The 26,721-nt window shown below is 33.1% G+C and overlaps 4 protein-coding genes across 5 annotated transcripts; 3 read left to right on the plus strand and 1 right to left on the minus strand.

The window, feature by feature from the left end:
* The first annotated feature begins 1,484 nt into the window (after positions 1–1,484).
* LOC7495626 (CASP-like protein 2B2) lies at positions 1,485–4,630 on the plus strand. The gene is made up of 3 exons (XM_002307867.4): positions 1,485–1,863; positions 1,972–2,104; positions 4,048–4,630. The coding sequence occupies exons 1-3, from the start codon at positions 1,640–1,642 to the stop codon at positions 4,297–4,299; spliced, it is 609 nt and encodes a 202-aa protein (XP_002307903.1). The 5' UTR covers positions 1,485–1,639; the 3' UTR covers positions 4,300–4,630.
* A 1,355-nt stretch (positions 4,631–5,985) lies between these two features.
* LOC7495627 (protein NAR1) lies at positions 5,986–10,821 on the plus strand. Its single transcript, XM_002307868.4, has 11 exons — positions 5,986–6,263; positions 6,397–6,464; positions 7,026–7,179; positions 7,275–7,461; positions 7,733–7,859; positions 8,353–8,524; positions 8,660–8,709; positions 8,813–8,984; positions 9,235–9,361; positions 9,481–9,572; positions 10,204–10,821. Exons 1-11 carry the CDS (start codon positions 6,129–6,131, stop codon positions 10,354–10,356), a joined length of 1,437 nt encoding a protein of 478 aa, XP_002307904.1. The 5' UTR covers positions 5,986–6,128; the 3' UTR covers positions 10,357–10,821.
* A 1,231-nt stretch (positions 10,822–12,052) lies between these two features.
* LOC7495628 (uncharacterized) lies at positions 12,053–14,017 on the plus strand. The gene is made up of 3 exons (XM_002307869.4): positions 12,053–12,205; positions 12,933–13,089; positions 13,840–14,017. Exons 1-3 carry the CDS (start codon positions 12,203–12,205, stop codon positions 13,884–13,886), a joined length of 207 nt encoding a protein of 68 aa, XP_002307905.3. The 5' UTR covers positions 12,053–12,202; the 3' UTR covers positions 13,887–14,017.
* Positions 14,018–15,021: 1,004 nt separating this feature from the next.
* On the minus strand, positions 15,022–17,886 carry LOC7495629 (uncharacterized). 2 transcript variants are annotated; one of them, XM_002308771.4, is made up of 5 exons: positions 17,220–17,882; positions 16,919–17,137; positions 16,034–16,129; positions 15,611–15,715; positions 15,022–15,492 (listed from the first exon to the last, which is right to left on the minus strand). In XM_002308771.4, the coding sequence occupies exons 1-5, from the start codon at positions 17,745–17,747 to the stop codon at positions 15,265–15,267; spliced, it is 1,176 nt and encodes a 391-aa protein (XP_002308807.3). In that variant the 5' UTR covers positions 17,748–17,882; the 3' UTR covers positions 15,022–15,264. The 2 variants fall into 2 exon arrangements, with proteins under 2 accessions (XP_002308807.3, XP_052309588.1); XM_052453628.1 differs by lacking the exon at positions 15,611–15,715 and having other exon boundaries at positions 17,220–17,886.
* Positions 17,887–26,721: the final 8,835 nt, after the last annotated feature.

A 26,721-nucleotide genomic window follows, 5' to 3' on the forward strand; every position in this document is an offset into this window, starting at 1 on the left:
GACTTTTATCATGTATAAAAGTCCATGAACTTTCATGGAGAAGTGGGTGGGAGTTGCTGCTCTTCTTGCCATACTTAGTGGAATTAAGTAGTTGGTGTCATCCTAGAGGGTCATCCATGGCACCATTGTGATCCTTAATTAAGTAGTTGGTGTCATAGTTATCTCTAGTAATTAGTGTCCTAAGTCTAATTAAAGAATGGACTAATTACTATAAGAGTTAGTCACCAGATAAATGAATCCACCATGAACTGGGTTTCATTAATACTGAGCTTAGCCCATGTTTTACGGGGCATATTAGTCTAATTAAAGTGAGTGGGAGTTGCATAATGTCTTTATCTTTTGACCTTTTGTGAAAGAAAATCATTACAATTCCATGACTTGAATTCAAGGTAGGATTTCCAAACCCATCTTCTTGTTCAAAAAAGATAAATTTCCAAATCAATCAAAAAATACATGTGAAACCAATACATTACATACCTAAACTTGCCACCCCCACAATGGTCCACCACCAGATGAAAGATTGGCACCAAATATACCACTTTAATCATTTTGATCAGCTTTGCACTCTTGAATCTTTTTTATTCAAGCTTTAATCTCATTATCTTACAAATGTAAAGAACAAGAGATATAAAAAAACATACCCTTTCTATCTTTATTATTTTCTTTTCTTATTATTTCAAAACAGTAATCAAATCTTTCTCGTACTTCCACCGAGTAGTATACATTTTGCTGTTTCTTGTACATTGAGGACCAAAACAAAGAAATGGGCCATCATAAAATCCCACCATGACCTCTTCCTTCCTTCATTCAATGCTTGAATACAAAAGAAACTAAGATGGCATCACCGCATCACCCCTTATCTGACCCTTTTCCCTTGGGACAAGCAACTGTTGCCTCTCCCCAGAAGAAAAAAAAAAAAAAAAAGTCTCACATCTTACCTTCTTTTCACAATGGCCATAAATGCTGCCCTAAATGTATCCAATGCTCTTTCTACTGGTGTCTGTATGGCTCATGCATTTGACCATTTGGCATCTTCATGAACTTGCATCGCACCAAAGGGTTCATTGTCCTTTCCCCCCCTTTTCTTAACATGGGGTTGTTCGGGCAAAGCTTTTATGTATTTAAACTAATTTCTTTTCTAATCTGATTTAATTATATTTAGATAGATCTATTCAAATGTGAATATAATATGAATTACTTTTTTTAAAAAAATCAAACACTAAGCGGAGAACTCTCCAGTTGAAACTATAATTATTAAATATGATCTAACCAGAAGAATTAATGTAGAAAATTTATGATTCTAAACTTGACTCAAATTATATTTTAAATTGAATTAAAAAAGACATTAATTACTAAAGAATCAGTTAATTTTCAGTTAGATAGATCCTACTATTTTTAATTTCTATGGGACCCGGAAAGACCTGGGGACCTTGATCACACATTTGGAAATTTGAAACAAACCCACCAATATATATATATAAAGAAAGAAAGCATGCACAATATTGTTGTCGTGGGGATGTCTATTTAAAGTAGTTGAACTCTTCAGATGTGAGATAGTGCTTTGTGTGTTGAGTTCGAGAGACTTGGAGAGTTACTTGCGATCTCTTAGACTCCTCCTCTTCTTTTGAGAAAGAAAAAGATGAGTTATTTAGGTGTTGGTGTTAGTCCTGGAAATGTACCAGTGTATCATGGCATGAACTTGAAGGTTATTGATAGGAGAGTGAGGCTAGCAGAGTTGGTTTTGAGGTGTGTGATCTGTGCTTTAGGAGTTCTTGCTGCTGTTCTTGTTGGTACAGATACTCAAGTTAAAGAAATCTTCTCAATTCAAAAGAAAGCAAGGTTCACTGACATGAAAGCTCTTGTGTAAGATTCTGATCAACCCCTCTCTCAATTTCATTCAAAAATGGCTCCAAAGATTGAAACTTTCTGTTTGATGATAAGTTTACTAACTTGGGTTTTGTTTTGATGCAGCTTTTTGGTGGTGGCTAATGGGATAGCAGCAGCCTACTCGTTGGTTCAAGGGGTGCGCTGTGTTGTGGGCATGGTTAAAGGAAGTGTTCTGTTTAGCAAGCCCTTGGCTTGGGTTATTTTCTCTGGGGATCAGGTGTTGATTTCTTTTCTTTTTTCTTCTTTGGGCAACAATTTTTTTTTATTTTTTTGTTGTTCACCAGTACCAGGTTTAAGGTTTATACTCACAATTAACTACTTTCTTATGGGATGTTTTTAACACTTGCCCCAGTTTCATGTTGTTTTTAGGTGAGCAAGTGGTATATTGGTGCCAACTTGACAACTAACATTAATGCCTTCATCCATATTGTGCCAATCTCTAGGCTCTTCCTGTTAATGTCAATCTGTCCCAATTACCATTTACTACTCCAGTTAGGCAATCGCCTAACTAATTTTTCAAAAAAATTCAAAACTTTGCCCTAGATTGTAAATTTTGTCAAAATCAATCTTAACTATAAGAGTTAATATTGTTAAGGAAGCTGTTTGCATTTAATGTGTTGGTTAGAATTAGTGTGTGCTTATGGCGGTTGGTGTCAAGAGCAAGAAGCGCATTTAATTTTTGGGAAAGCTGAAACCACATAAGACCCCACCAATAGATTCCTCATTCCTTGAATGACATGTCACAGAATGATTTCTTGCAATAATGGCTCCCAGTTTCCCACCTAAGTTCATTCAATACAACACCATCCTTTGTTAGGACTATCAAGTGATCGGTGGAATCATGTGTCACATGTTTCGAACAGGTTTAAGGGTCTGATTTTAGGATTTAAATGTCAGTGTTAGTTCAGTATGGTTTAGTTAATTTACGACCAGAGCAAGACAACTGAGCCTGTCAACCTGCCCTGTGAGCAAGGAGAACTGAGTACCAATTATAGTGGTGCCTTATGCATGCTGTCACTGGCCTTCATTAATATCTGTCGTCCCATTTGCTGGTGAAACTCCTTTCCATTTCTTTAATATAGGTCTTTCTATTCTATATCAACAGATGCCATGTGTAATTGCGTTTTTCAGGAGAACGCTACCTGAAAATTCGAGGTTCATGGCGTGGATAGTGTTTGTTATGCAAAGTTGGTTAGGATTAATATCTACCATGTGACATGCATTCCATAAAAAAATGGTGAAGCCAAGCTATATAGAAATGGAAAGGAGAGGATTTCATAATCCATTCTCCCAAGAGCATCTGTATCTTTCAGCAGTTGGTATGCTAGGTGGTGGAAATTAAATGTTCTGGATAATTACTAGGCTTTCATCTTATGATTATTCAATGATGTAGTGTTGTTCCTTTTTGAGAATGAGAAACACTTGTGAATCTCAAACTAATGCCGGTAGGGCAGTTTTCCGAAACAAGATACAATAAAATAATTTTGTTTTGAAGTACGCAATGACCCTTAAATATTGGAGTCGGAGCTTGAGTACTCCAGAATTCCTGGGTTGACACTGACAACCCACTGCCATCTTGAAAGTGATCCTAGAAGTAGTATTGATAAGCTACTGGGAAACTTACGTATTGATTAGAATACAATGGGTTTGTCCGGCAGTAAACTGAGCACTCACAGAGAAAGTGGCATTTATGCTTAACCCTAACTCTTGGTGATGATATTTCATGGGGTTTCCACGTGCCTGGAGCCATCAGGATAGGACCAGACTAAGCATATGAATTAGTCATCTCAGAGATACTCTGGTTATATGTGCTTCCATGGAAGAACTTATAACAAAGACATTGATTTCATTATGAATGATGAATATGTTCTGGAATTAGTGAAACATTTTTGGCATTGAAGAAGTCATAACCTCTGAAAAATATTTAGAGGAAATTGCTTAGATGAATTTAAAGAAATTGGAGTGCTTGTTAAGGAGGAATTGATTTTTCTTATGAAGCTCTTTAAAATATAAGAGTAGAGAAAGAAATCAATAAATTTTCAGAATGAGTCTATTTTCGTTTGCGTTTGACGTTGTACTTGTTGCTATCCATGGAAAAGTATGAGATCAGAACATGTTGATATAATCACCTAATGTTTCCACACCAACTTGTTTGTGCAGATGATGGCATACCTAACTTTGTCTGCAGTGGCAGCTGCTGTGCAATCAGCATCATTTGCGAAGTTGGGACAGCCTGATCTCCAATGGATGAAGATATGCAACATGTACGGAAAGTTCTGTAACCAAGTTGGTGAGGGAATAGCAAGCGCGCTGTTGGTCAGTGTTAGCATGGTTGTCTTGTCTTGTATCTCTTCTTTCAGTCTCTTCCGCTTGTATGGTGGCAACAAGGGCAAGGACGGCGCAAGGTGGTAGGTTCTCAGAACTACCGTTTCTGGTCATTGCACCACCCTGCTCTACCATATATATGTGATTCGGAATGTCCTGTAATATGGTGGCCTTTTCTTAGATATGAAGAGATGCAAACTAAACTAGTGTATGCTCTGTGACCTCAATGCTGACAAATAAATCAACGTTGCGTTCTGTGGATACATCTATAGTTTGTTTCTTTAGCATGCTTCCTCTATCGACTCACTATGACTCAGAGTGCTGGATTTTGATTAGGATTGTTCATTCTGCTTGTCATAGTTTACCTTTCTTGTATTTTTCGCATCTATATATGAATGTTAAATTAATATTTGCACTCTGTTTAATCTTAATTACCAGCAAGATGGTTCCCTCCTGTGCAGATCTTGTCGTCATACATCTGGTTAATCCATTACATCCTCAGATTTTCGGCTGTTCTTAGATCCTAGACTGCCCATGATTTACCAGTCACTTCCCACGGTATCCAAAATAGGCTCCTTCTTTAGTATTTATTAAAAACAAAAAATTAAATATCATGGGACTGAGAATGAAATCTCTCTAGCTGGGGACAAGGAAGGGTTCGCTTTGAATATGGAAGAAAAGCATGCCGGTAAGAGCAAAGGAAGGATCATTCCTGGTCAAGCATGGTGGGATAGCAACTTTCTTATGCTCTTCAATTTGACCCCGCCCTATTATTGGAATTTTACCAGACATCACTAGAGTGAATTATCTTCACAGTTTAGTCCAAAGAAATCAAATTCTATGCAATTTGACCCCCCCCCACCCCCCCCCCCCCCCCCCATTATTGAAACTTTACCAAACATCACTAGAGTATAAAGAAATCAAGTTCTATGCAAAAGTAATCCAAAAAGAAATAGTGAGCTTTTTTATATAATATGGTTCTAATTAGAGAATTTTCAAGTAAGAGTAACAAATGCAAGATTAGCACAACTCAAAAACATATTCCAAATTTTGATTCTAATGAAATGAAATTTTTTTTATATACATTATAAGATAAATTAATAACCTTGATTGAATAATATATTTATTAGATTTTGACTTAAATTTAAATAATCTTGATTAACTAATGAATTTTCAGGGTCTAAATATTAATTTATAAATATTTAATGGTATGTATAAATATAAAATATGATATTTACATGTTCGATCTATCAATGTAGCTATTTAAATAATTAAAAAAAACTAAAATTATATTCATTTTCAACTTTAAGAAGCAAGAATTTAGAGCGTGTTTGGCAGTGTGGTTGCGGGTGCTTTTCAAATAGCTTTTCGTGCCGAAATGCATGCCAATGATGTTTTTTTATTTTTTAAAAATTATTTTTGACATCAGCACATCAAAACGATTCAAAAAGTATAAACCACGCTTAATTTTAACAAAAAAAAAAAATTTAAATTTGAACGAAACACAGGTACAAACACAATACCAAACGTTCGCTTATTCTTCAAATCGGCAATGCACATGGATTCTCCTCTTTGGTACATGCTAGAAGTAGAATCTTAACAAAAAATAATAATTAAAAAAGGAATATTCTATGGCATGTGGTCGGCACGTGCCATAAAGACAAATATTCAACAACCCTTAACACGTAGGATCGTTTACTTTCGTTTTCCACATAACCATCACATCCTATACGCTAACCAACCTCCAAACGCTATACCCGCCCACATTATAATACTTCTCTTCCTTAAGAACTCAAGTAACAGTCAACATCACCGCCATGTATATATCTCTCTCTGAAAAACCCTAATTGGATTCTCTGTGTTTGATCTTCGATTTCCCTCTTTAGGTTATCGAAAACTCTAATTGAGTAAACGACATGTCGGAGAAATTCTCACCGACGTTGAGAATTGGAGATCTGAGTGACTTTATCGCTCCTTCTCAAGCTTGTGTTGTTTCTTTGAAAGGTCTCAAAACGACAACACCTAACACCAGAAAACGCGACAAACCTGAGGTATTTCTGCAAGTTCTGGAGTTTATTTTTAGCAGATTAGTGTTAATTGAGGTTAAAGTTTTCAACTTCGTGAAAATTTTTGCATTTTTGAGTGAAAATATTGATTTTTGTTTTCTGTGTTTTTGTTTTAAAGGTTGCTATTGCTAATAGAGAGCAGAATGACCCTGTTAAAATTTCTCTTAAGGACTGTTTGGCTTGCAGGTAATTTCTTGTTGTTGATTTTGTTAAGAACAGTAAATTAGAGACTTGTAGTTGTTGTTGAAGGCAAAATGAAGTATAGATTTTATTGAATTTTGGAAATTTTGGGATTCCAATGAAGGTAAATGAAATATGGGATTAATGGGAGTGTGGAAGTTTTATGATATTTAGTGTTTAAAATGTATTTTATTAGTAATTTGGTTGATTAAGTTGAGGTCTAGATAATTATGATTAAAGTCAGATATGTTCAGTACTAATGAAGGAGATGTGGAAATTTTGTTACTGATGAAGGCAGAAGAATATGGGATGAATGAGGTTTTGAAAATTTTAAGTAATGTAGTGTTTAATAGATTTTATTTTTATTTTTATTTTTAGTTGGTGATAAGTAGTGGTTAAATATTTATGATATGGAGATGTTTAGTTATTGATCAAGGTTATATGTGGAATTAACGGGAATTGTGGAAATCTTGTGATGCTTAGTGTTGACATGTATATTGTTATTGTCAAAATACTGGTTGAGTACAGGTTTAGGATTTATGTTTTTTTTTTCTTGTGATGATGCAGCGGGTGTATAACATCAGCAGAGACAGTTATGCTTGAGAAGCAAAGTTTGGATGAGTTCTTATCCAATATTGACAAAGGAAAAGCTATCATTGTTTCTCTGTCTCCACAATCAAGAGCTTCTCTCGCTTTTTATTTTGGCATCTCTCCACTTCAGGTGGTCACTGGGCTGTATTTTGATAGGATATGAGATAACATAGTGTTTCTTTTCTGCAAAATTCTAATGACTCAAGATGTTTTTCGAGTTTGCAGGTTTTTAAGAAACTCACAACGTTTTTTAAGTCATTGGGAGTGAAGGCTGTATTTGATACAAGTTGCAGCAGGGACTTAACACTTGTAGAGACTTGTAATGAGTTTCTTTGTCGTTACAAACAGAGCCAGTTGAACATTGATGAAAAATCTAATCCATCTTTGCCTATGCTTTCTTCAGCATGTCCAGGTTAATTTCTTAGCCTATTATAATTCAGAAAATAAATAGCATCCTCCTGTACTTTACCCTAGAAAAGAAAAAGGAAAGAAGAATAGGAAGAGAATAAAAAACTGAAACACCCTGCCAACATACAAAATCATGATTAAAATTTAGAATGCTTCCGATAGCATAATCTGTGATGGAATGTGGCTATGTACGGGTCCGTGGAATGTGGGGCCATGTGGGAGGAAGGGTTCTCTGATTTAAATTTGTTTTACCTGTATCTTCTCTGTAATTGCAGGTTGGATATGCTATGCTGAAAAGCAACTAGGATCCTACATTCTGCCTTATGTATCTTCTGTGAAGAGCCCACAACAAACAATTGGAGCTACCATTAAGCATCACATTTGCCAAAAAATGGGCCTCAGGTAACCATCCATGTTAGGGCTTTCCTATTCTTGCTTTAAGCTTTATTTTGTGAAGCAGGTTTTGTTGGGAGTTACAGGTCTGTAAGAAATTGTACCTTCTAAACTTTAACATTGGAATAACCTACTTTATTTTGCGAGGAAACCTATATCTTCAAATGCCCTGTAATGGCTAATCTCTGTATTTAAGATTAGGAGTCAGTATATACCATTGGTTATGCATTCTTGGTCTTCTTTGTGCTTACAAGGAGACCAATCCCCTTCACTCCTCTTTAGTCAACCCCTACCCAATTTCTGTGCTACTAAATAAATTAATGAAGACGATGCAAAAACAGATTAAAAGAACTTTCAGTGCATCTGAATCCCCCCAACCACTCTAACCTTGTAGTCTGTCTTTTTTTAAAAAAAAGAGTTAGGAATATTGAAGAAAAATTGAGTTACCTTACTGATTTCATTTGTGCTTGAATTATGTAAATGGTAAAAACTTGTTTGATAGGCCAGATGAGGTTTATCATGTGACTGTGATGCCTTGTTATGATAAGAAGCTTGAGGCAGCAAGGGGTGACTTTGTTTTTGAAGTGGAACAAGAAGATGCAAACAAGAATAGTCTAAGGATTACAGAGGTTGATTCAGTTTTGACAACTGGAGAAGTCTTAGATTTGATAAAGGTGAAATTGAGATTTCCAATTTTGGTAGTTTATGTGAGCTTTCTTGTTCAGTTCTGCTTTTTTTCTTCCTGGCCCAAGCTCTGAGAGGTGACTGATGTGTATTTGTTCCTTCTGTTTGTTGGGGTCAAATTGCAGTTAAAAGCAGTGGATATTGAAACCTTAGATGACTCACCTCTAGATAAAATGTAAGAGTTCTCAATTGTCCTATGAACCACAATCATCTTTCTGAGGTTCCATCCCCATGTGGTTGAGGTGCTGATGTAAAATAATGTGTTGACCGTTCTACAGGTTGACAAATGTTAGTGAAGAAGGATATCTCTATGGAGTACCTGGAAGTTCTGGTGGTTATGCTGAAACAGTGCTTCGGTATGCTGCTAGAATGGTATTTGGAAGAGAAATTGAAGGGCCTTTGGCCTTCAGAAGTCTTAGAAACAACGATTTCTGTGAAGTTACTTTGGAAGTAAGTTGTGCATTCTCCTATCTGGTACATTTCTTCTAGAAGATGAAATTGTACTCTATAATTTTTAATACAGTTTCTTGATGCATCATGGATCAGGGATAATCATCACAATTCAAAAAATACTAACTTTTCCGTGTCCTGTTTACCTTAGTTCCATAACTTAAGCCTTAATTACACTTACTTGATAATTCTATGTACATACTTTAACATCTGGTTATTGCTTCTGATGTGATATTTCTCATTTATGTAGGTGGATGGAAAAGTTGTACTGAAATTTGCCCTATGTTACGGCTTTCAAAACCTACAAAATATTGTAAGAAAAGTCAAAATGGGAAGATGTGATTATCATTTTGTGGAGATTATGGCATGCCCATCAGGTTTCTTTTTTTCCCTTTCTATCCTCACTTGATTGGGCTTTCAGTTTAATCTAATTGGTATTCAGTTTTCACTTGAAATTTGACACATTCTTTACTCACTAAGCTTTATGATCAATCAGGTTGCCTGAATGGTGGTGGTCAAATCAAGCCAAAGCCTCAACAATCTCCAAGGGAGCTGCTTCAGTCGCTAGAAACTATTTATATGGAAAATGTGAGTTTCACTAACATTGCAGATATTTTTGTAGGGCTATGCATACTGTGATTGGTTTGATGCCTTCTTCTTCTTCTTCTTTTAAATCTAGAGGCTCATGTTTAATTGTTTTGCACCAAGTATAATCAAACACATTACCATTTGCAACTTTCAGCTTAATGCTTATGGCTCTCGACCTTATGTATCTGTGCTTATGAGGTACTCTTACCATCAAAGCTGTTCTCAAAAGGAAGATATCAAACCTGATCTTTTCAGGGATTTGAATTCTGCTATCCTGTGGCTGAGCCACTTCTAAAGCTCGACTGTTTTGGTCTGTGTCTTAGATTTTTTATTGTCATGCAAGATCTCCTTGAGATTGCTGAACATAGTAGATTACCAAAGTGACATAAAAATCTGATGGTCTGTAAGTAAATTACATTAGGTGTGCAGTTGTTGTTTTGATGGATGAGACAAATCGTCTCGAATACACTCAAGCTGTGGCGGTTACCTTTTCCCCTCTCCAGCCCCCCTGAAAAGGGTAACTTGAACGGGGATTATTTCATGCACATGCTTTGCCTGTTCTGTCTTTGTGTACAACGCTTGTTTTAATCTTTCCATAATTTAACAATTTTTTTTTTTCCTGGACATGTAGATTTTGGTAAAAGATCCTTTTGAGAATCCTCTTGTTAAATCCTTATACGATGAGTGGCTTGACCAACCTGGTTCGGAGAAAGCTAAAAGGCACATGCATACAGAATATCACCCTGTGGTAAAAAGCGTAACTGCCCAATTGCATAACTGGTAACCACATTCCAGTCCCTCTCCATTCTACAAATAAGTTGCAATTTCACGAGCTTATCATCCTTGGTCTCGGCTCTCCAAGGCATGGGCCTGGTCTCGTTTACAACACCATCAACTGCTGGCTGAATATTTGTTCTCGGGATATCCTTTTGCAAAACACAGTTCAATTTTGATAGAGTAAACAGATTTGTTATTCGTACCCTTCATACTCATGTATATGTTCTGTCCTAGAAGCCCTTTAGATAGATAAAAGAATCGGTTTCATGCATTTGTAATCTGTTTCCCTTTGTCTTCTGGGTCCAAATATTGTTCTCTTCAGTTCATGTACATATCTTCGTTGAATAATGTTCTCATTTTTGTATAATTCAACAGGTTTGGGGAATTATGATCCCCTCCTTTGAAAACAAAAATAATTTCTTCTGTATAAGCAACAAATACAAGATTGAGGAATCAAAGCAATTTTTTTTTACTTGCCATTCTCTGTTATGTGGATGCTGATGGGCTACAAGTTCATTTGAGCGTTTCGTTTCTTTTATCTACCTTCAGCTTGAGTTTCTGAATCTGGAAGTCCTTTTACTAGTCTTTTTTCTTGTTTTTTTATTATTTAGACTAATAGACAACTTCTAACAATGACATTTTCAAGTAGAAAAACAATGCCTGTTTTCATAATTGACAGTTCCGATCTGAAAAGAGGTAGGTTAATTTGTGAGTTATCAAGCCAACTTGAATTTTGTTTTTTGTTTTTTTTTTACAAGATTTTAACTATGCTGGATTTTGGTTTTTTTCTTGTTTGATATTTAATACGATTGTTTTTTAAAATAATTTTTATTTGAAAATGTAATAAAATATTTTTTATTATTTGTTAAAATTTATTTTTACATCAGCACAACATAAAACGATATGAAAATATAAAAAATTTAAATCATTGAAAAAAATAAATAAAATTTATATTTTTTTAAAAATATTTTTAAAATACAAAACTAAATAATATTTTTTTTACAAGATTTTAATTATGTTAGGTAACCTGCAAATTTAACATGAGTCGATTACTAAATTTTTCAAGCCAACCCATCAAATAAGCAGGGTTTAATAATTATGTTTATATGATAAAAAGGTGATTTGGACATTAAAATTATTATAAATGTGAGTGGTTGCAAATTAACTAAGATTAACACTAACAAAACTACAAAATAAATATTGAAGAGTTTTTTCTATAAACAAATGAGCTGAATTTTTTAGTTATATTAAAAGAATAGCTGACATATAGTATTAGATTATTTTGATTTACCATGGGACACCTACTGACCAACAATTATTTCACCGTAAATTAGAACATAAATATTTATTAGTCACCAAAGAGTACAATATTATGATTGTAATTACTTTTTATAATATTAGGACTAATTAATTATGAATTCATTCTAAAATTTATTTAATAAAATATCAATCATGTTTTTTTAAAAACAAATACAGGAATGGAAAGATATTTAGATGAGACATGATTAATGTAGTCAAACCAGACCAAGTCAACCGCAAACTCCTTTCCAAATATACGAGGATCAAGTCATTGTAATGAAGGGAATTTTTTTTTTTCATGAAATATTGGAAAGTTAATATTTCATTTCCAATTTTAGAAACGGAATTTCCAGAAAAAAGTAAGGAAAAATCAACATTTCCATTTATGTCCCCTCTTACCAATCCAACCAGCTGGAGTCAAAGTCAAATACTGCTTATAAGAAACAGACAGCTGTTCGGTGCCACGTCTCACCTCTAAAATCAACCACCAGCAACAAGTCTTCTCCTTGTTAGAAAAGAGGAACACCTGCATCTCACACAGAGAGACCAAAACAATGGTAATGAAATCTCTTCTCTTTTGTTTGTTTTTCTGTTGTGCTTTATGAAGATAAATGTTTGTGGGGTTTTTCTGTTCTGGTTTTTTCATTGAACAATTATCGGTTTTTTTTTTAGTTTTGTTTTATTTTATTGTTGTTTGCTCTAAATTGTACAAGTCTTAAATTTGCATCCATGATCTTGTTGCGTGTTCTTGGTTTGATCATCTCTTGCATGTTTTTGATGGATCAGTTGTTCTGTTTCAGTTTAATTGATACATTGGGTCTAAAAGAATGTGAAAGGAGGCTCCTTTTGTTGAATCTTGAATAAAGGGTTTGGTTTTAGTGGATCTTTTTGCTAAAACTGATCAAGTTTTTATTTTTACATGTTCTCTCTTTAATAAAACTTTCTGCTTGTTAAATAGGAAAATGAAAGTTTCAAATTGGAGAAAAGAAATAAAATAAAAGGCATGTAAAGGAAAAATTAGAAATGGATATTGCTCATATCAGTTGTGTCACAGAATGGATATTTTGATTTTAGTTTCACCATTTCACTGAAGAAGCTTGTGATAGCACTATAGCAGCAAAAAAATTCATCTCTTGTTGTGATTTTGGAGTAGTTTTGCAGTTTTGTTTGTCGTGGTTTGAAGGTTGATATGATGTCAAGCTTTGTTAGTCTAGCATTTATGTTCTTTTCCTGGTTAGATAGGATATATAGAAACTTGTTTTGATTATCATTTGGATTTGACAGACAACTTCGAAGCGCCTTTCCGAGAGGAAAGTGGCAAAGTTTCACAAGAATATCACTAAGAGAGGATCTGTTCCTGAAACTTCAACAAAGAAAGGATATGACTACCCAGTTGGGCCAATACTACTTGGATTCTTTGTCTTTGTGGTAATTGGATCATGTATGTTCTTTCTACCATGTTGAACTCTTTAAATTCTGTCTATCTTATTGTTTCTTGCATTATTTTTGTTAATTTGCTACTTGAATCTTCCATCCGTGAAAGTCATGGGTTTGCGTAATCCATTTATCATTATCTATTGTGAAATTTTTAGCAGTCAATTTTTGGAGGTGCTTTTTGTTGTGGATTTATTGTGAGCAATTGCTGGCTTGGTATCAAAAGAACTTTGATGTATAGCTAGTGATATGTGTCATCTTCAGAAAGTTTATTGGTCACTGCTGAAGTATATGTGTCATCTTCAGCAAGTTTATTGGTCACTGCTGAAGTGAGAGGTGGAGAGATATTGTGGGTGATTTTAGTCTTTCCTCCCCTTTTCCCTCTAAACTTTTACACTATTGATATATTTATATGAATGTCTCACTTTGATTTGTGCCATTTAGTTTCTGGAGTTTGTTTTCAGCAGCATCAAATGAAAGTTATCTTTGTAAACTTTGTTTAAACCTCCATCTAGTTGATGATCAATTTTGAGATTACACTCCCAAATGGACCCAAAGGCAACTCCTTGTTTAAAGTACTGAAATGTTAAGGTGAACAAATTGTTTGAAAGAAATGTTTATCTTGGATTGTTGTTAAAAATAATACCACCTCGGTGTCTCGCCGTTTCAGAACTGTGTTTTATAGTGCAGTAATTATAACTTGTGTTTGATGTTATGCATTCACCGCTGAATTTCTTGTTACTCCTTTGCGTGGCAGCTCTTTTTCAGATAATCAGGACAGCATCTAGTGGTGGGATGGCCTAAGGTACTGGAGTTATGTTTATGATGGAAATCTGCAGCATTGTAATGAGCTAGGGCTTTACCATCAAAATGTGAAGTTAGAACACGTGTAAAAGTTCTAATGCAAAATGATGAATAAATTGTGTTCTCTACCACCAGTTTTGTACAGTGTTCCGTTTTCCAAGTTTTCGAAAGCTTCTTCTGCATAATAGTGTACTGGCTTTCTAGAAACCCCCAAGAACATCCTGATGCATTGACAATTCTCATCCTTAGGGTGTGTTTATTTTTACAGCAGCACTGTTTTTTTTTAAAAAAAAAAATATTTTTTTAATATTTTTTTATTGTTTTGATGTATTAATATCAAAAATAAATTTTAAAAATAAAAAAACTTATTTTAATATATTTTCAAGTGATAAATATTTTAAAAAATATCTGCTATTCTATGATTTACATCATCAAAACTTTAGTTGACAATGGTTTATGAATTTAAATATTTTCAATGACAGAAAAATAGTTTTTGTTTTTGTTTTTCAATAAAAAATTGAAAAATGGGTTCGTTGAGAATGAAGATAATTTTTTCCATCAAAAAATAAAAAATACTTCAATATATTAAAGAATAAAATTATAATTTACAATATTCATCTTAATATTTTATTTTAATATTTCGAATATATGATAATCTAATTATAGAATATTAATTTTATTTTATTCAAATTAAGAAATATCATAAAAGGTTATATTATTAACTAAAAGAAATTATATTAAATTTATAATAAAAATAATTTTATGATACTAATTAAAATATAAAAAAATACGAATCTTTTACATTGTTAAAAAAATACTTGTATATAAAAGAAATTATATTGTTCATGATTTTTTATATTTGAAAAACCTATAAAGGAAAATTATAGAAACTATAAAATATGCTTTTCAAACTTCATATTAATTTAGAAACCTGAAAACACAGCTTTCAATTTTGAGAAATAATACATTTAACAAAATAATTCGAGTTTTCTTTTTTCTTACTCTAGTTTTACTATATTTCCGAACAATCCCTTATCTTTTCCTAAATTTCTCCATTAAAGCGCCAAACACCAAAATCTTGGTAATAATGAAGAAAATAGCTTGCACCATCAAAATACTCTCTTGGAAGCTCATATTTGAAACAAATAGCACTTGATTAATACTGTAGCACAACCGTGCAGCATTTCTTATAACATGTTTTGTACTCACACATGGCTTTCCATCCTTTATTCAAGTGCTTAGACGGTACCATTTACATCTAGGAGACATTACAGCTATGTCCACAATACAACTATAGTCCATAATCAGCATAAAAAGTACAAAAGAGCATCGATTGATGACAGACATGCCTCGTGAGAGCAGAATCACCACCAAGATGCTAGAAATGTCTTTGCTGCTGCATTTGCTTTCTGTATGCTCCTTTGCTTTCATCTGACCTGCGAGTTGCTCGGGTCATTGTGCTTCCTGTGTTGGAATTCTGGTAACAGTCTGAACTTTTGGATAACTTCCTGACACGAGAGCTGAAGCTAAGTTCATTGCTCATTTGTGTATTGCTCCCGGATAAGCTCCCATCAAGCGAAGACTCGTAGCCCATTGCCTCGAATTCCTACAAAAAATGTCCATTCTGTCAGTATTATCCTTGAAAGGTTGCAAAGAGTGCATGTCATAGGACAAGCATTTTGGGTTGGATATTGTCAAAACTCAATGGAGCGTTATCTGCTGACCTTGGACTTTTTCTTGGCACAATAGGGCGTTAAACATGGATTAAAATCCTTAAGAAACGTGTCATCTGGACTACCCGGGGTTGCACCGTCGCAAGAGCTAAACTCCTGAATTGTTATAGACAGATTGTCACGGAAGAAGAGGTAAAGGAAAGAAAATTTGACTCGACAAGCTTATAAAGTTAGTAAAGCAGAACTTAGAAGATCATGGCACTTTAGTACACAACATTTCATTGCTTAAGCCACAAGGAAACTTCAACAATTATTACCTGATGGACTATAAAAACAATCACATTTTGCTAGGAGTTGAACAGTGACCTTTCTTAATACAGAGCACACAGGAGAATTCTGACAAAAACAGTAACTTATTTGTTGTTCAACTGTCAACTATAGCGCAAAATGTGGGTAGGAAAATGGCATGCTTACTAAGGAATTTGCAGTTTCTTCATGATCATACGTTGGTGTCCCTGGTGAGCTGCCATGATATTGGATATGTGCCCTTGCATATTTATCTGCCTTCACCTTCTCAAGAAGAAAAATATAATAAACAACTGTACACCCCAAATACTATCATAAAGCCATCCTTGTTTGAATTTTGAAGATTTTATCAACACGAATGTGGTAGATAACTGGGGAATTCAACCCCACACGCCTATACCAACTTAAACAAACTTCAAACAAAAATGCAGTCTGCTCAATAAACAAGCTGCCTGAAATACCAACAAATTGCAAAGAAACACAATAATGCTAATAACGTCCAACATGTAAAATGATCTATAATTCATTATATATGACATCAAAAGATATGCTTGAGAACCAACGCTCAACTAGTCAACTTGGTAACTCACCAACCCCGAGGAATGGCCCTGACTAGTCAAGTGAAAAAACCTTCTTTTTTTATATATGTAAAAAAAAATCAATGCTCAAGTTGATGGGTCTACCCCTGACTTGACCTGGGGTTTCAAGCCTTGGGTCGGGATCCTGAATCGGGTATTATAACTATGCTTGAGACCGTTCAATAACAAACCTTATAATTTGAACAACATTGATTTTAATAATCTGAAGATAATCTGATTTTACACTAAAACTACATATACTAATTAAGATGGAAAATTACATACAGCTAGCATAATAATCACTGGAGAACCTTAATGCTCCTTCATGCAACCAAATCTTTCATTGGTATCTTCAAGGACTCTCCCATAGACTAGAAAGCAAGGAACTTATACATGCACAATCTTTAGATTTCATTCCAGCCACATTTAAATCCACTCAAAAATCCAAAAAATTGATAACTTTTCAGGTTAATACCTCAGCAAGATCCTCTGCAAGGCATTGCAATTGTCCTGTAAGGGAAGTGACCTGCCTCTGAAGAGTTGGAATGAGTTGTTTGGCTTGCTTCAATTCTGATCCTCGCTGCTTCAATAACTCTTGAAGCTGAGAATTCATTGCGTCAGGAAAAAGTATTGAACTTTTTAATGACCTAACCTCTTCTCTTTGCTTCAAGCACAAATCTTTCAACTTCTCAACCTACACAAACAAAAAAAACCCAGCAATAAGCTCAAAAACCAAAACCCAAAGAGGAAAAACAATCAACAAAATCACTACTTACTTCTCTGTTCTTGTCTTCAAGCATCAACTTAAGCTTATCAATCTCCAATTCTTGTTCTTTATTAGCACTCAAAAGCTCTCTCTCACTCTTCAAAACCATAGCTAAAGTCCTTGTATTACTATTCACTTTTGCCTCTGTCAACGCCTTCGCTTCCTTTTTCTCCTTCTTATTTTCTGTTCCAAATAACTTCTTCTGCAACCCCATAAAACCAGTTCCTTTCCTCGCAGTCTTTTTCAAGTCCTCAGCTATTAGATCCGATGGAATCACCAACCCCACAGCCTTACTCGATGACCCTTTACTCGACGCAGAAGATACTGATTTCTTCTCCATGAATTTCTTCACCATTTTGCTTAAATTGTGATCATTTCCATTGTTTTTTACCTTGATTTTTGACAAATCTGCTGGTTTGGACTTGACAATTGCGCGTGAAGTTGAGTGTTTGTAGCTTAGCTCAGCGGATGAAGATGGGTCTGAGAAATATGAGGTGGTTGAGGACCTTGAATCGTAGGAATTGTAGCGAGAAGCCATTAAAGATTGAATCTTTAGGAAAGAGAGAGAAGAAGGAGAAGAACAGAGAAGATAAAAAAAAAGTTGGGGTTTTTGTTGTGTTCGAGGTTTTGAAAGATTAAGGACAGATGGCAAAGTGGGAGTGAATGATTGAGAGGCGCTGTTTGAATTCAAATTTTTGCTTTAGCTTGGAAAGCGCGGCATGTTTTACCAATTGTTTCAGCATATTCAACTCTAATGATATTCAATAATTGAATTGTTGGTATTTGATAATTGCACTTCAATTCCTATTAAACGTTAATCTAGTAATTTCTTGAATTAATTAGACTCTTGAGTTAGAGTTTTAAATTAAATCCAAAAAAATTAATACATGTGTGTAATTTAATTAATTTAGTGAATTGACAAGTTAACTTGTTAAAACTCATTTGTTTTAAGAAAAAAATAGTATCATTTTATTTTTTAAAAAAAAAATCTTAAAATAATATTGTTTTCAATTGATTTGAGCTAATCTATTTAATTTATGATATGAATTTTAAATCAATTTAATTTACTAATTTAGTTTGCTTGTAATGTAATATATATTTGGTGATATGGTGTAATGTTTCTGTAAAAATTATTTTAAATATTTATAATTTCTTTTAGAGTTGTGAATAATTTTGACTACTTTATATTTTAGAATTTCAACTCCAATATGCTTTGAGAAGCGTTTTCAAACATTACTTTGACGCATAGTATATATATATATAATATATGCTTTTTAAACAAGTTTCGAGTAGTCGATTGGTTTGGTTTCTATTTCAATATTCTTGAATTCGAATTTAATAAGAAATTAAATTTCTTTGATAAATTACTCATTATGATATTAATGATCGTAGTTAAGATTTGATATAAAAAAATGCAGTTTTTATTTATTAAATTGTCCTTTGAATACTTCAATCCAAACGTTAAAAATAGAGAGGAACGACAACTGTTTTTTCGTTTGATTCTCATGTTTGACTTTATCAGTGCCCATGTTTGACTTTATCAGTGCCCATGTTAGAGAAAAATGGGATTATTGCCGTATGCTAGCAAAGAAGGATGAAAAATGTGAGGTATCTAAGTTTTGAATATGTACAGAGGATTAATGTACTTTTCTCAGAGAAAAAGAAGCACCTTCTGCTGAAAATAATTCTGTAGAAAGATAAAAAAAAAAAATAGATAGATATTATGAAAAAATAAGATTTAAAGAAAACAAATTAATATTAAATTAAGTAGTATCAACACCTAGTTAAGAAACTAATTAACTAGTTTTTAAAAGTGAGAAATATTATTTAATTTGTTTTACAAAACTAAGGATATATATTAATTTATGATTTACTCTATATAAGTAAAAAGAAGAAGAAGAGAGAGGACGATTTTTGAAATTTACAAGGGCTTTTATGTGTTTGAACTGAGTTCACTCATTATATTGAGATCGTGTAGTAGAGGGTTATCCTAATCTGCCTTAAGCGGTTCAAATATTCAACGAAGAAAATGTACATTAATCTCATGAATGGAACCACCAATGAACTTAGTTCAACTATATATCATGATGTCCATATCCTGGAGTGATCCCATCTTGGAGTTCGCAGTTTAAATAATAAGAGTAAATTTACAAGAGGAAGAAGCTCAATATTTGTTGCACCAAATGATTCACCAGGACATATATCATGAGTCGACTTTTTTTATATATTTTTATAAATAAAAATCATTTTAAAAACAAAATGCATCTGAAGACATGTCAAACCCAAAGAACTTGAGTTTAACAAAGTTCAAGGTAATATGGGTCTGGCAAATATGTCACACTCAAATAACTTGAATTTGACAATCAGCAAAGTCAAAATGGCATGAGTCTAGCAAACCTACCATACCCAAAGCACTTGAGCTTAACAGTCAGCCATACCCAAGGTGGCATGGGTCTAACCAACATGTCAGACCCAAAGAACTTGAACTTGGCGGTTAGCCAAGTCCAAAATAACATGGGTCTGATGAGCATACAGGACCCAAACAACTTGGGCTTAGTAATTAGTCAAGCCCAAGGTAGCGTGGATCTACCATACACGCCAAACCTAAAAAAACTTGGACTTGACAATCAGTCAAGTTCAAAATAGCATGAGTCTAGCAACCATGCTAGACACAAAACAGTTGGGCTTGATAGTCAGCCACACCCAAGGTCTGACAACCACGCTAGACACAAAGCACTTAGACTTGACAGTTATTCATGCTCAAGGCAATATGGGTCTGACAAACATGTCAAACCCGAAACATTTGGATTCAACCATTACTAAATTCTCAGGCTATCATTCATATTAATGCAATTATTTTCCTATGCTAATAGGTGAATGCAAGGTCTCTTAATAAACTTACCATATTTAATATCTCATTAATTATATGTAAGAGATATGTATCTCCTATTAATGTCACCGAAAGCAAAGGGCTTTTCAGTCCTTCTCTTCTCTAAAAACGACAATGTTCATGGGGTATGGGGTATAAATACCTCCTGAACAGTCTAGGTAAGGGTTCAGAACTTTTATCTCTTAAGATAAATTAATAGATTTCATAGCATTAACTAACTTAAAACTCAAGAAAAATATCTTTGTTTCTTGAATTTAAGACTCTTTTAATTCATTTATTGTCTTTCTCATAAATTTATTGACTTTATCATCGTAGGGTCTTTAAGTCCCCCCGATTGGGACTGTTTTTGCAGGCACTCAAGCTTTTATCATAAACCTGGAATTCCTTAGTCTAGAGAGAAGAAATATAACTATCAGAACAAATGGATTAACCACTATCTCAAACACTAAATAACCTATTATTTATGTATCTTGGATTTTAAGACATCATCAACATCCTCTTTCCAACTCTAAATGGCATATATGTGAAGTTAGTACCTATAAAATCAAGTGTAGTATTACTATTTAAAATTTTAGGGATGAAGTTTTCAGTATTTTGCCAGTATTCAGGATCTCTCATTTTAGCCCAGGCATTGACCATCACTTTGGTTTTGATAGGTGTTACATATCTATCAATCTAACATATTTCTCTACTTTCTATTAGAAGTAACAAGGGGATAGGAGGATGTAGCCTCATAGTTTATTTGATCACTGACTTTAAATAATTTAGTTCCTGAATGTCTGCCTCGGTAATTGTTTTATTCTATTTGAGGGCTTGCCTTATCTCAGCCTATGATTTCTTTAAGACTCTAGGGTTTCTCATCATTTCTGTCATTGCCCAATCTATTATTGTTGATGAACTAATAGTTTCAACAAAAAAACATATCCTTGATAAAAATGAAAAAAAAAAGATAAGAATTTAGATTTGAACTAATGTTGGACTTTATTTGTATTGATGTTAAATATAAGATAGGTTTTGATTATTATTTAAGATAGAAAAAATAAAAATAGTGGAGACAGAGGAAACATGTCTCTTTGTCTATCATGTTTTGAAACAATAAAAATTCACTAAAAAACCTTCATAGTGACATAAATTTGTGTCCCTTCAACCGGACATTTTTTTATCCTTCTGTATTTGTCACTTCTATCCTAGAACAATAACCAAACGTGACCTAAGTAACAACCAACAATTACCCTACACAAAGCTTGGTTACAATGGAAAGTTTGTAGAAAAAAGTAAATAGCATAAGCATTTACCCGAAAGACAACTTTGATATAGTTATTTTCAATAGAGCACTTCAGGGTTCCACTCCCTTGAAATCTTAGAAGAACATCAACCAGATCCTCCTCCACTGCTTCAATGTTTCCTTTCAACTTTTCCTTGTGCTCATTAATGATAGAACCCAGGGTCGTGTTTATCTGATCAAGTACTTTCTTTAGTTTAAGTTTTATCCCAATGGCTAGAAGAAACTCTAGTGAAGGATATAAGTCTACTATATTGAAACCTCATGCCAAATGAGATCCCTCCCCGGTTAGTGATATCATTGCATCTTAGTCTTTGCATTAGTTCCCCAATGTTGTTTTACAAGTTATTACACTTGTTAAAAATATAATTTTTTCATTAAAATCCATCGCTCTTCTTGTAAATGCCTGAATGGACTTGATGAGTTTCGAAACCTCATCATGTTAAATAGCGGAGAATTATCTTAGGGCTTAAGAGTTCCATTGTACAAATTTTCCTCATTTGCCTCCAGTAACCACCTTATAGAGAGAAGACAATATCTTTTATCCTAAATTTTAAAATTTTAGAGGCAAGTCTTTCTGGCCTCTAGGCAAAGATAATATCACGAGTCTTCAACACCTCTCCAGCCATCTTTGGCGATGATTACAGTCACAGAACTTTCACCTTGTTGAAGATGCATCAAAGGCCCATGTTTAGTTCAAGGTTGTCAATTTCGTTCCGTTTCGTCCGGAATGGTTGAAACATTTCATACCAATTCAAAAAACAGAAAAAAGCAGAACAATTTTCATCTTATTTTAAATTTCGGTCCATTCCAGATTTTTCGGATAAATTTTGACCGGAATGTTCCGGTTTCATTTCACATGTTTCATTTCGGGCTTGAAAAGCCATTGAATCAAACCCAGACTTCAACTTATTTTAACCAAAACAAATCCTAAAAATACTATATAAATATTAATAACTCCATTTTCAACTATAAAACAATCTTTAATTAATCTAAAAATAAAAAATCAAACAAAACAATAATAACAATAAATTTATGGACCCTAATCTATTTTTTTGGCATGGTCAAAGGGCAAATTCTTCTTCATTGAACTCCCCTCTCCTAACAAACCTTCATTGACACCAATGTCTATTACATTCCTTCCATTTCTTTGGTTGAATAAAACATGAGTTGCACATCTTTTTTATAAAAATGTTAAGAGATCAAAAAATCATTCTCTATTAATATCACAATACAAATATATTTTACAATACGATTATAATATAAAAAGCACTGGACTATTTCTTATTATGCTTAAGAAAAGCATGACCTACTCGTGATATTGAATGAGTAAACTAAAGGGAATTTAAAGGGGTGACAAACAAAACTTATAGTTTAATTAAGGGTTAAAAAATACTAATTGGGTGGTGTTTGTGTGTTAATCTAAATGTGACACTCAGATTCCAACTCCCTCTACTTTCGTTCAAGAATTAATTGTCGTAGCGTTTTGACATGAATGACTTGTGTGACTTGCCTTTATCTTTTAGAAGTGAAAAGTTCGAGTTTGATTTATGTTTCTTTTATGTTAAAATATTTTACTTTCATAATATTTTGGTATTTTATTTAAGTTGAATTACTTTAAGTTAAAGTTCTATTTAATCTTGACTATTTAGGAATATTTTAAATTTTAAAATTATATTTGTTTAACATTGTGTTTGTATTGCATAATTTATAATTAATTTATCTTGAATTTGAATTATATTCGTTGAATTTTATATATATATATATATATATATATATATATATATATATATATATATATATATATATATATATATATGAACAGTACAATCCTGAAACTGCACGCCAAAATGCTTTGAAACCAAAACATTTCATTTCAATTGATAAAACGAAACACCTATCAAAACAGAACTGACAACCTTGGTTTAGTTAGATCTCTGAAGGCATGGTGTGGTAGTGTTGAACCTGTTAAGTTGTGCAGGTTTCCTATGAGAGGCAACTTCATATGCCTTAGAAGAAGCTTTACTTTAAATCCCACTTTTAGATTTTATGCAATCCACCTAAACAAAAAAGAAAAAGAAAAAGAAAAAGAGAAACAAGAAGGAATGAGGAAGGCACATAAAAAATTATGGCCTCCATGGTTATAGAGAGGGATCAAGTTATGTCAGGAAATATTAAACTTGTCCAAGTACAATATTTTTATACAAAAATTATGAGGATCCAACTTTAGCAAGTTTCAAAACATGAATTATTTTTTGTTGAACTAAGCTTAAAATCTAATGTATCAAAACGATCTAAAAAACATAAAAAATAATTTAAAGTAAAAAAAATCAATTTTTTTGAAAAGCGTTGCCCAAGCACGAAAATAAATAATATCGTTATCTTTAATCTGGAAAGACAAAAGATATACTTTGTAAGTTTTAACAGTTTATCTTGTTGTTATGTATGTTTAGTTGTAGGTGCTAAATCTTCATCTTCCATGTTTCATTTTTCTAGCCTACTTCTAGAAATATGAAGGAAATTTGGATACAAACAATATCTATTGAAGAGGAAAAAAATGTCAAGGCCCTCATAGTCAATCGATGAGATTTCAATCAAATTAAAGAGATAATTACAAATTATGGACCTTATTTTTTAATGTTATCTTGTTTGTGATTCTTGTAAGGTTCAATTATTAATTTAAAAGAAAGAGAATTTTTTCTTTGACATTGGAAAATTTGATTACATGGAGGAAGTAATGCCTTAGTTTGTAGGTCTGATTGTCTTGTGTTATTTGGAATGAGTTGAGGTCTTGATGTTTGTGTATTTTCTCTGTTATTTCGTTCTTCACCTTTTGTTTTTTTGAGAAATATGGATGTCTATTATCGAGCCTTACTCATTTGATATTTTTTTTCCTTTTTTTCTTGAAATTATGTTCTTCAATTATTGTTTTTTCGATCTCTATGTTCTTTTGTATTTGTGATTGAAGGGTTCTCTTTGTTTTTTATTTTTTTATTTTTATGATCCTACTAGGAAAGCAATTTGCCTTCCTTTGACATACGATTTATCGATTCAGCTTTTGGTTGTTCTTTAATTGTGCTTATTCCTTTCCTGCAAGGTTGGTCTTGGGCAAAGGTTATTTCTACATGTCTATGATTTATTGATTCACTCTAAGGCATTCAGTTCCTTGCCTGCTAGTCCTTCCATTTTTTCCCTTTATTTGTTTTTTTTTCTTTTTACTTTGTTTTGTTTTCACTTATTTTTGTGCTCTACATAAATGCAATTGTTAATCTTGTTGTTACTTTTAGATGTGCCTTGCAATCTGTATGCTAATGCTATCTCATATATGCCCTATATAGAAACATAGTGTTAATGATGCATATATCCGTTTCATTATAAGATGACAACTTTGGTCGCGTTTATCTTTGCGGTTGGATCGTGCTTTTGCATTTTTTTGAAATTTTTTTAGGTTTAAATTATTTTTTTATGTTTTTTTTATCGTTTTGATATGTTGATATTAAAAAGAAAAATAAAAAAATAAAAAATTATTTTGATGTTTTTCCTAGTGAAAAATACTTTAAAAAACAATTTTTAACACATCTTAAGCACGTTCTTTCATTTCATCACAAAGTTGCTACATATTCCTCTCATGTATGACCCACTCTATGATTCATCAAAACCTCAACTTCCTTGCCAGCTTTTTTCCATTTCCTTATAATATTCCAATTCACCATCATGAAGGAAATCCAGTTTCGTCACTATAACCAACATTGGTGGAAGCTTCAAAGTGGCTAGTAGTAGTGCTTTTGGACCCATTGAACACGTAATTGGATGGTCTTTAGTGCTACAATGCTACCAATAAGCAAAGCAAAGCAAATGACATGAACTTGTTTTCCATTTCACGTGTTTATAATGGATTTATGGTAATTCAAAAAAAGATTTACTCAACACTTGTTTCAATGCGAACCCAGGTGCATAGCCACATAACCACTTATCCTCAATGATCTATCCTTAATGGTTCAATGTCATCCAACCCGACTCGAGCTGGTACCTGATGAACTAAATTTCCACTTGTGTTATCCCCAACTACATATACTTGGTTAAAATCAACGTAGCTCGTGATCCTTTGATCAAATAATTCACACTGGGCAATGGCCTGAAGCCAAATAAATACAACATAAGCATCCTCGCTTGGAGCCAAGAGCTTATGCTTAAGGGCATGACGAAGATAATCTGAAACATAAATGGCTTAAATCGAGCGTACAATCCTTGTATAGTAGTGTTAGTACATGTATGTATTAGGATGTCTAATACAATAACCACCACCATGAAAAAAAAAAGGTCTACCAGAAGCTTGTCCTTGTTTTGGACATTGTGTGGTCCTCTTGAATGTATATTCAGATAGTAAAGCCATGTAAATACAAAAAAATAATAACTAAATACTAAACTGAAAACATTAAGAGATGGATGTGAATCAAGACATTTGATTTCGTAATACAGACCATGCATCTAGTTGTATTTAATGATTTTGTTTATTATAATCAAATTTTCATTTGATCAATTCATAATAGAAATAGATACATATAAAAACGATCAAAGAAAAACAAATATTATTCAAGGTTGCGCATATTAGAAAAAATGTTATCAATTTATGTGAAAAACCAAGTAATGACTAAACACAATTTAACCGAAGACAAAGTTAAAAAGTTGAGAGATGGATATGAATGTAGATATTTAATATCAAAATATGGGTTATAGTCTTGATTGTATCTAATGGCTTTATTTCTTGGAATCAATGTTTTATTTAAAAACGATCATAAAAAAAAGACACCCAGGAAAACAATTGCATAAAATTAAAGAAAAACATTCATGTGCTGCCACGTAGAAAGAATGTCTTTTAATATATATAAAAAATTTTGAAATCTTATTTGTAAACTAAGTAAAAATTAAATCATATTATATTAAAAACATCATAAGAAATTGTTAAAAAATTATCAAAATTGAAAACATAGGCAATAAAAAAATTCAATAAAAAACCAACATCAAAGGATGAAAATTGAAGAAGAAGAATAAAATGAAAAAACAATGAAAAAGAGAATCATGACACACATGCCTGGCTTAGGTGGCTTAACACTCTTTAGCTTAGAAAAAGCCTAGGCGTGTCAACCTTTAAGCTCAGGCCCTTATGCCTGGGCTGTGTTTTAATTTTTTTCTTCAAGAGACAGTGGACCTGTCATCCGCCTCTTATTTTTTTTTTAAAAAAAAAAAAACAGGTGACGTGTCACTTGTCGGACCAATTTTAGGTGACCAAAGACTAAAAATTCAAACCATGAGTTTTGTTTTGCCTAAAAATAAACCCAA

The sequence above is a fragment of the Populus trichocarpa genome, chromosome 6 (assembly GCF_000002775.5).
Source record: "Populus trichocarpa isolate Nisqually-1 chromosome 6, P.trichocarpa_v4.1, whole genome shotgun sequence".
Classification (NCBI taxonomy): Eukaryota; Viridiplantae; Streptophyta; class Magnoliopsida; order Malpighiales; family Salicaceae; genus Populus; species Populus trichocarpa.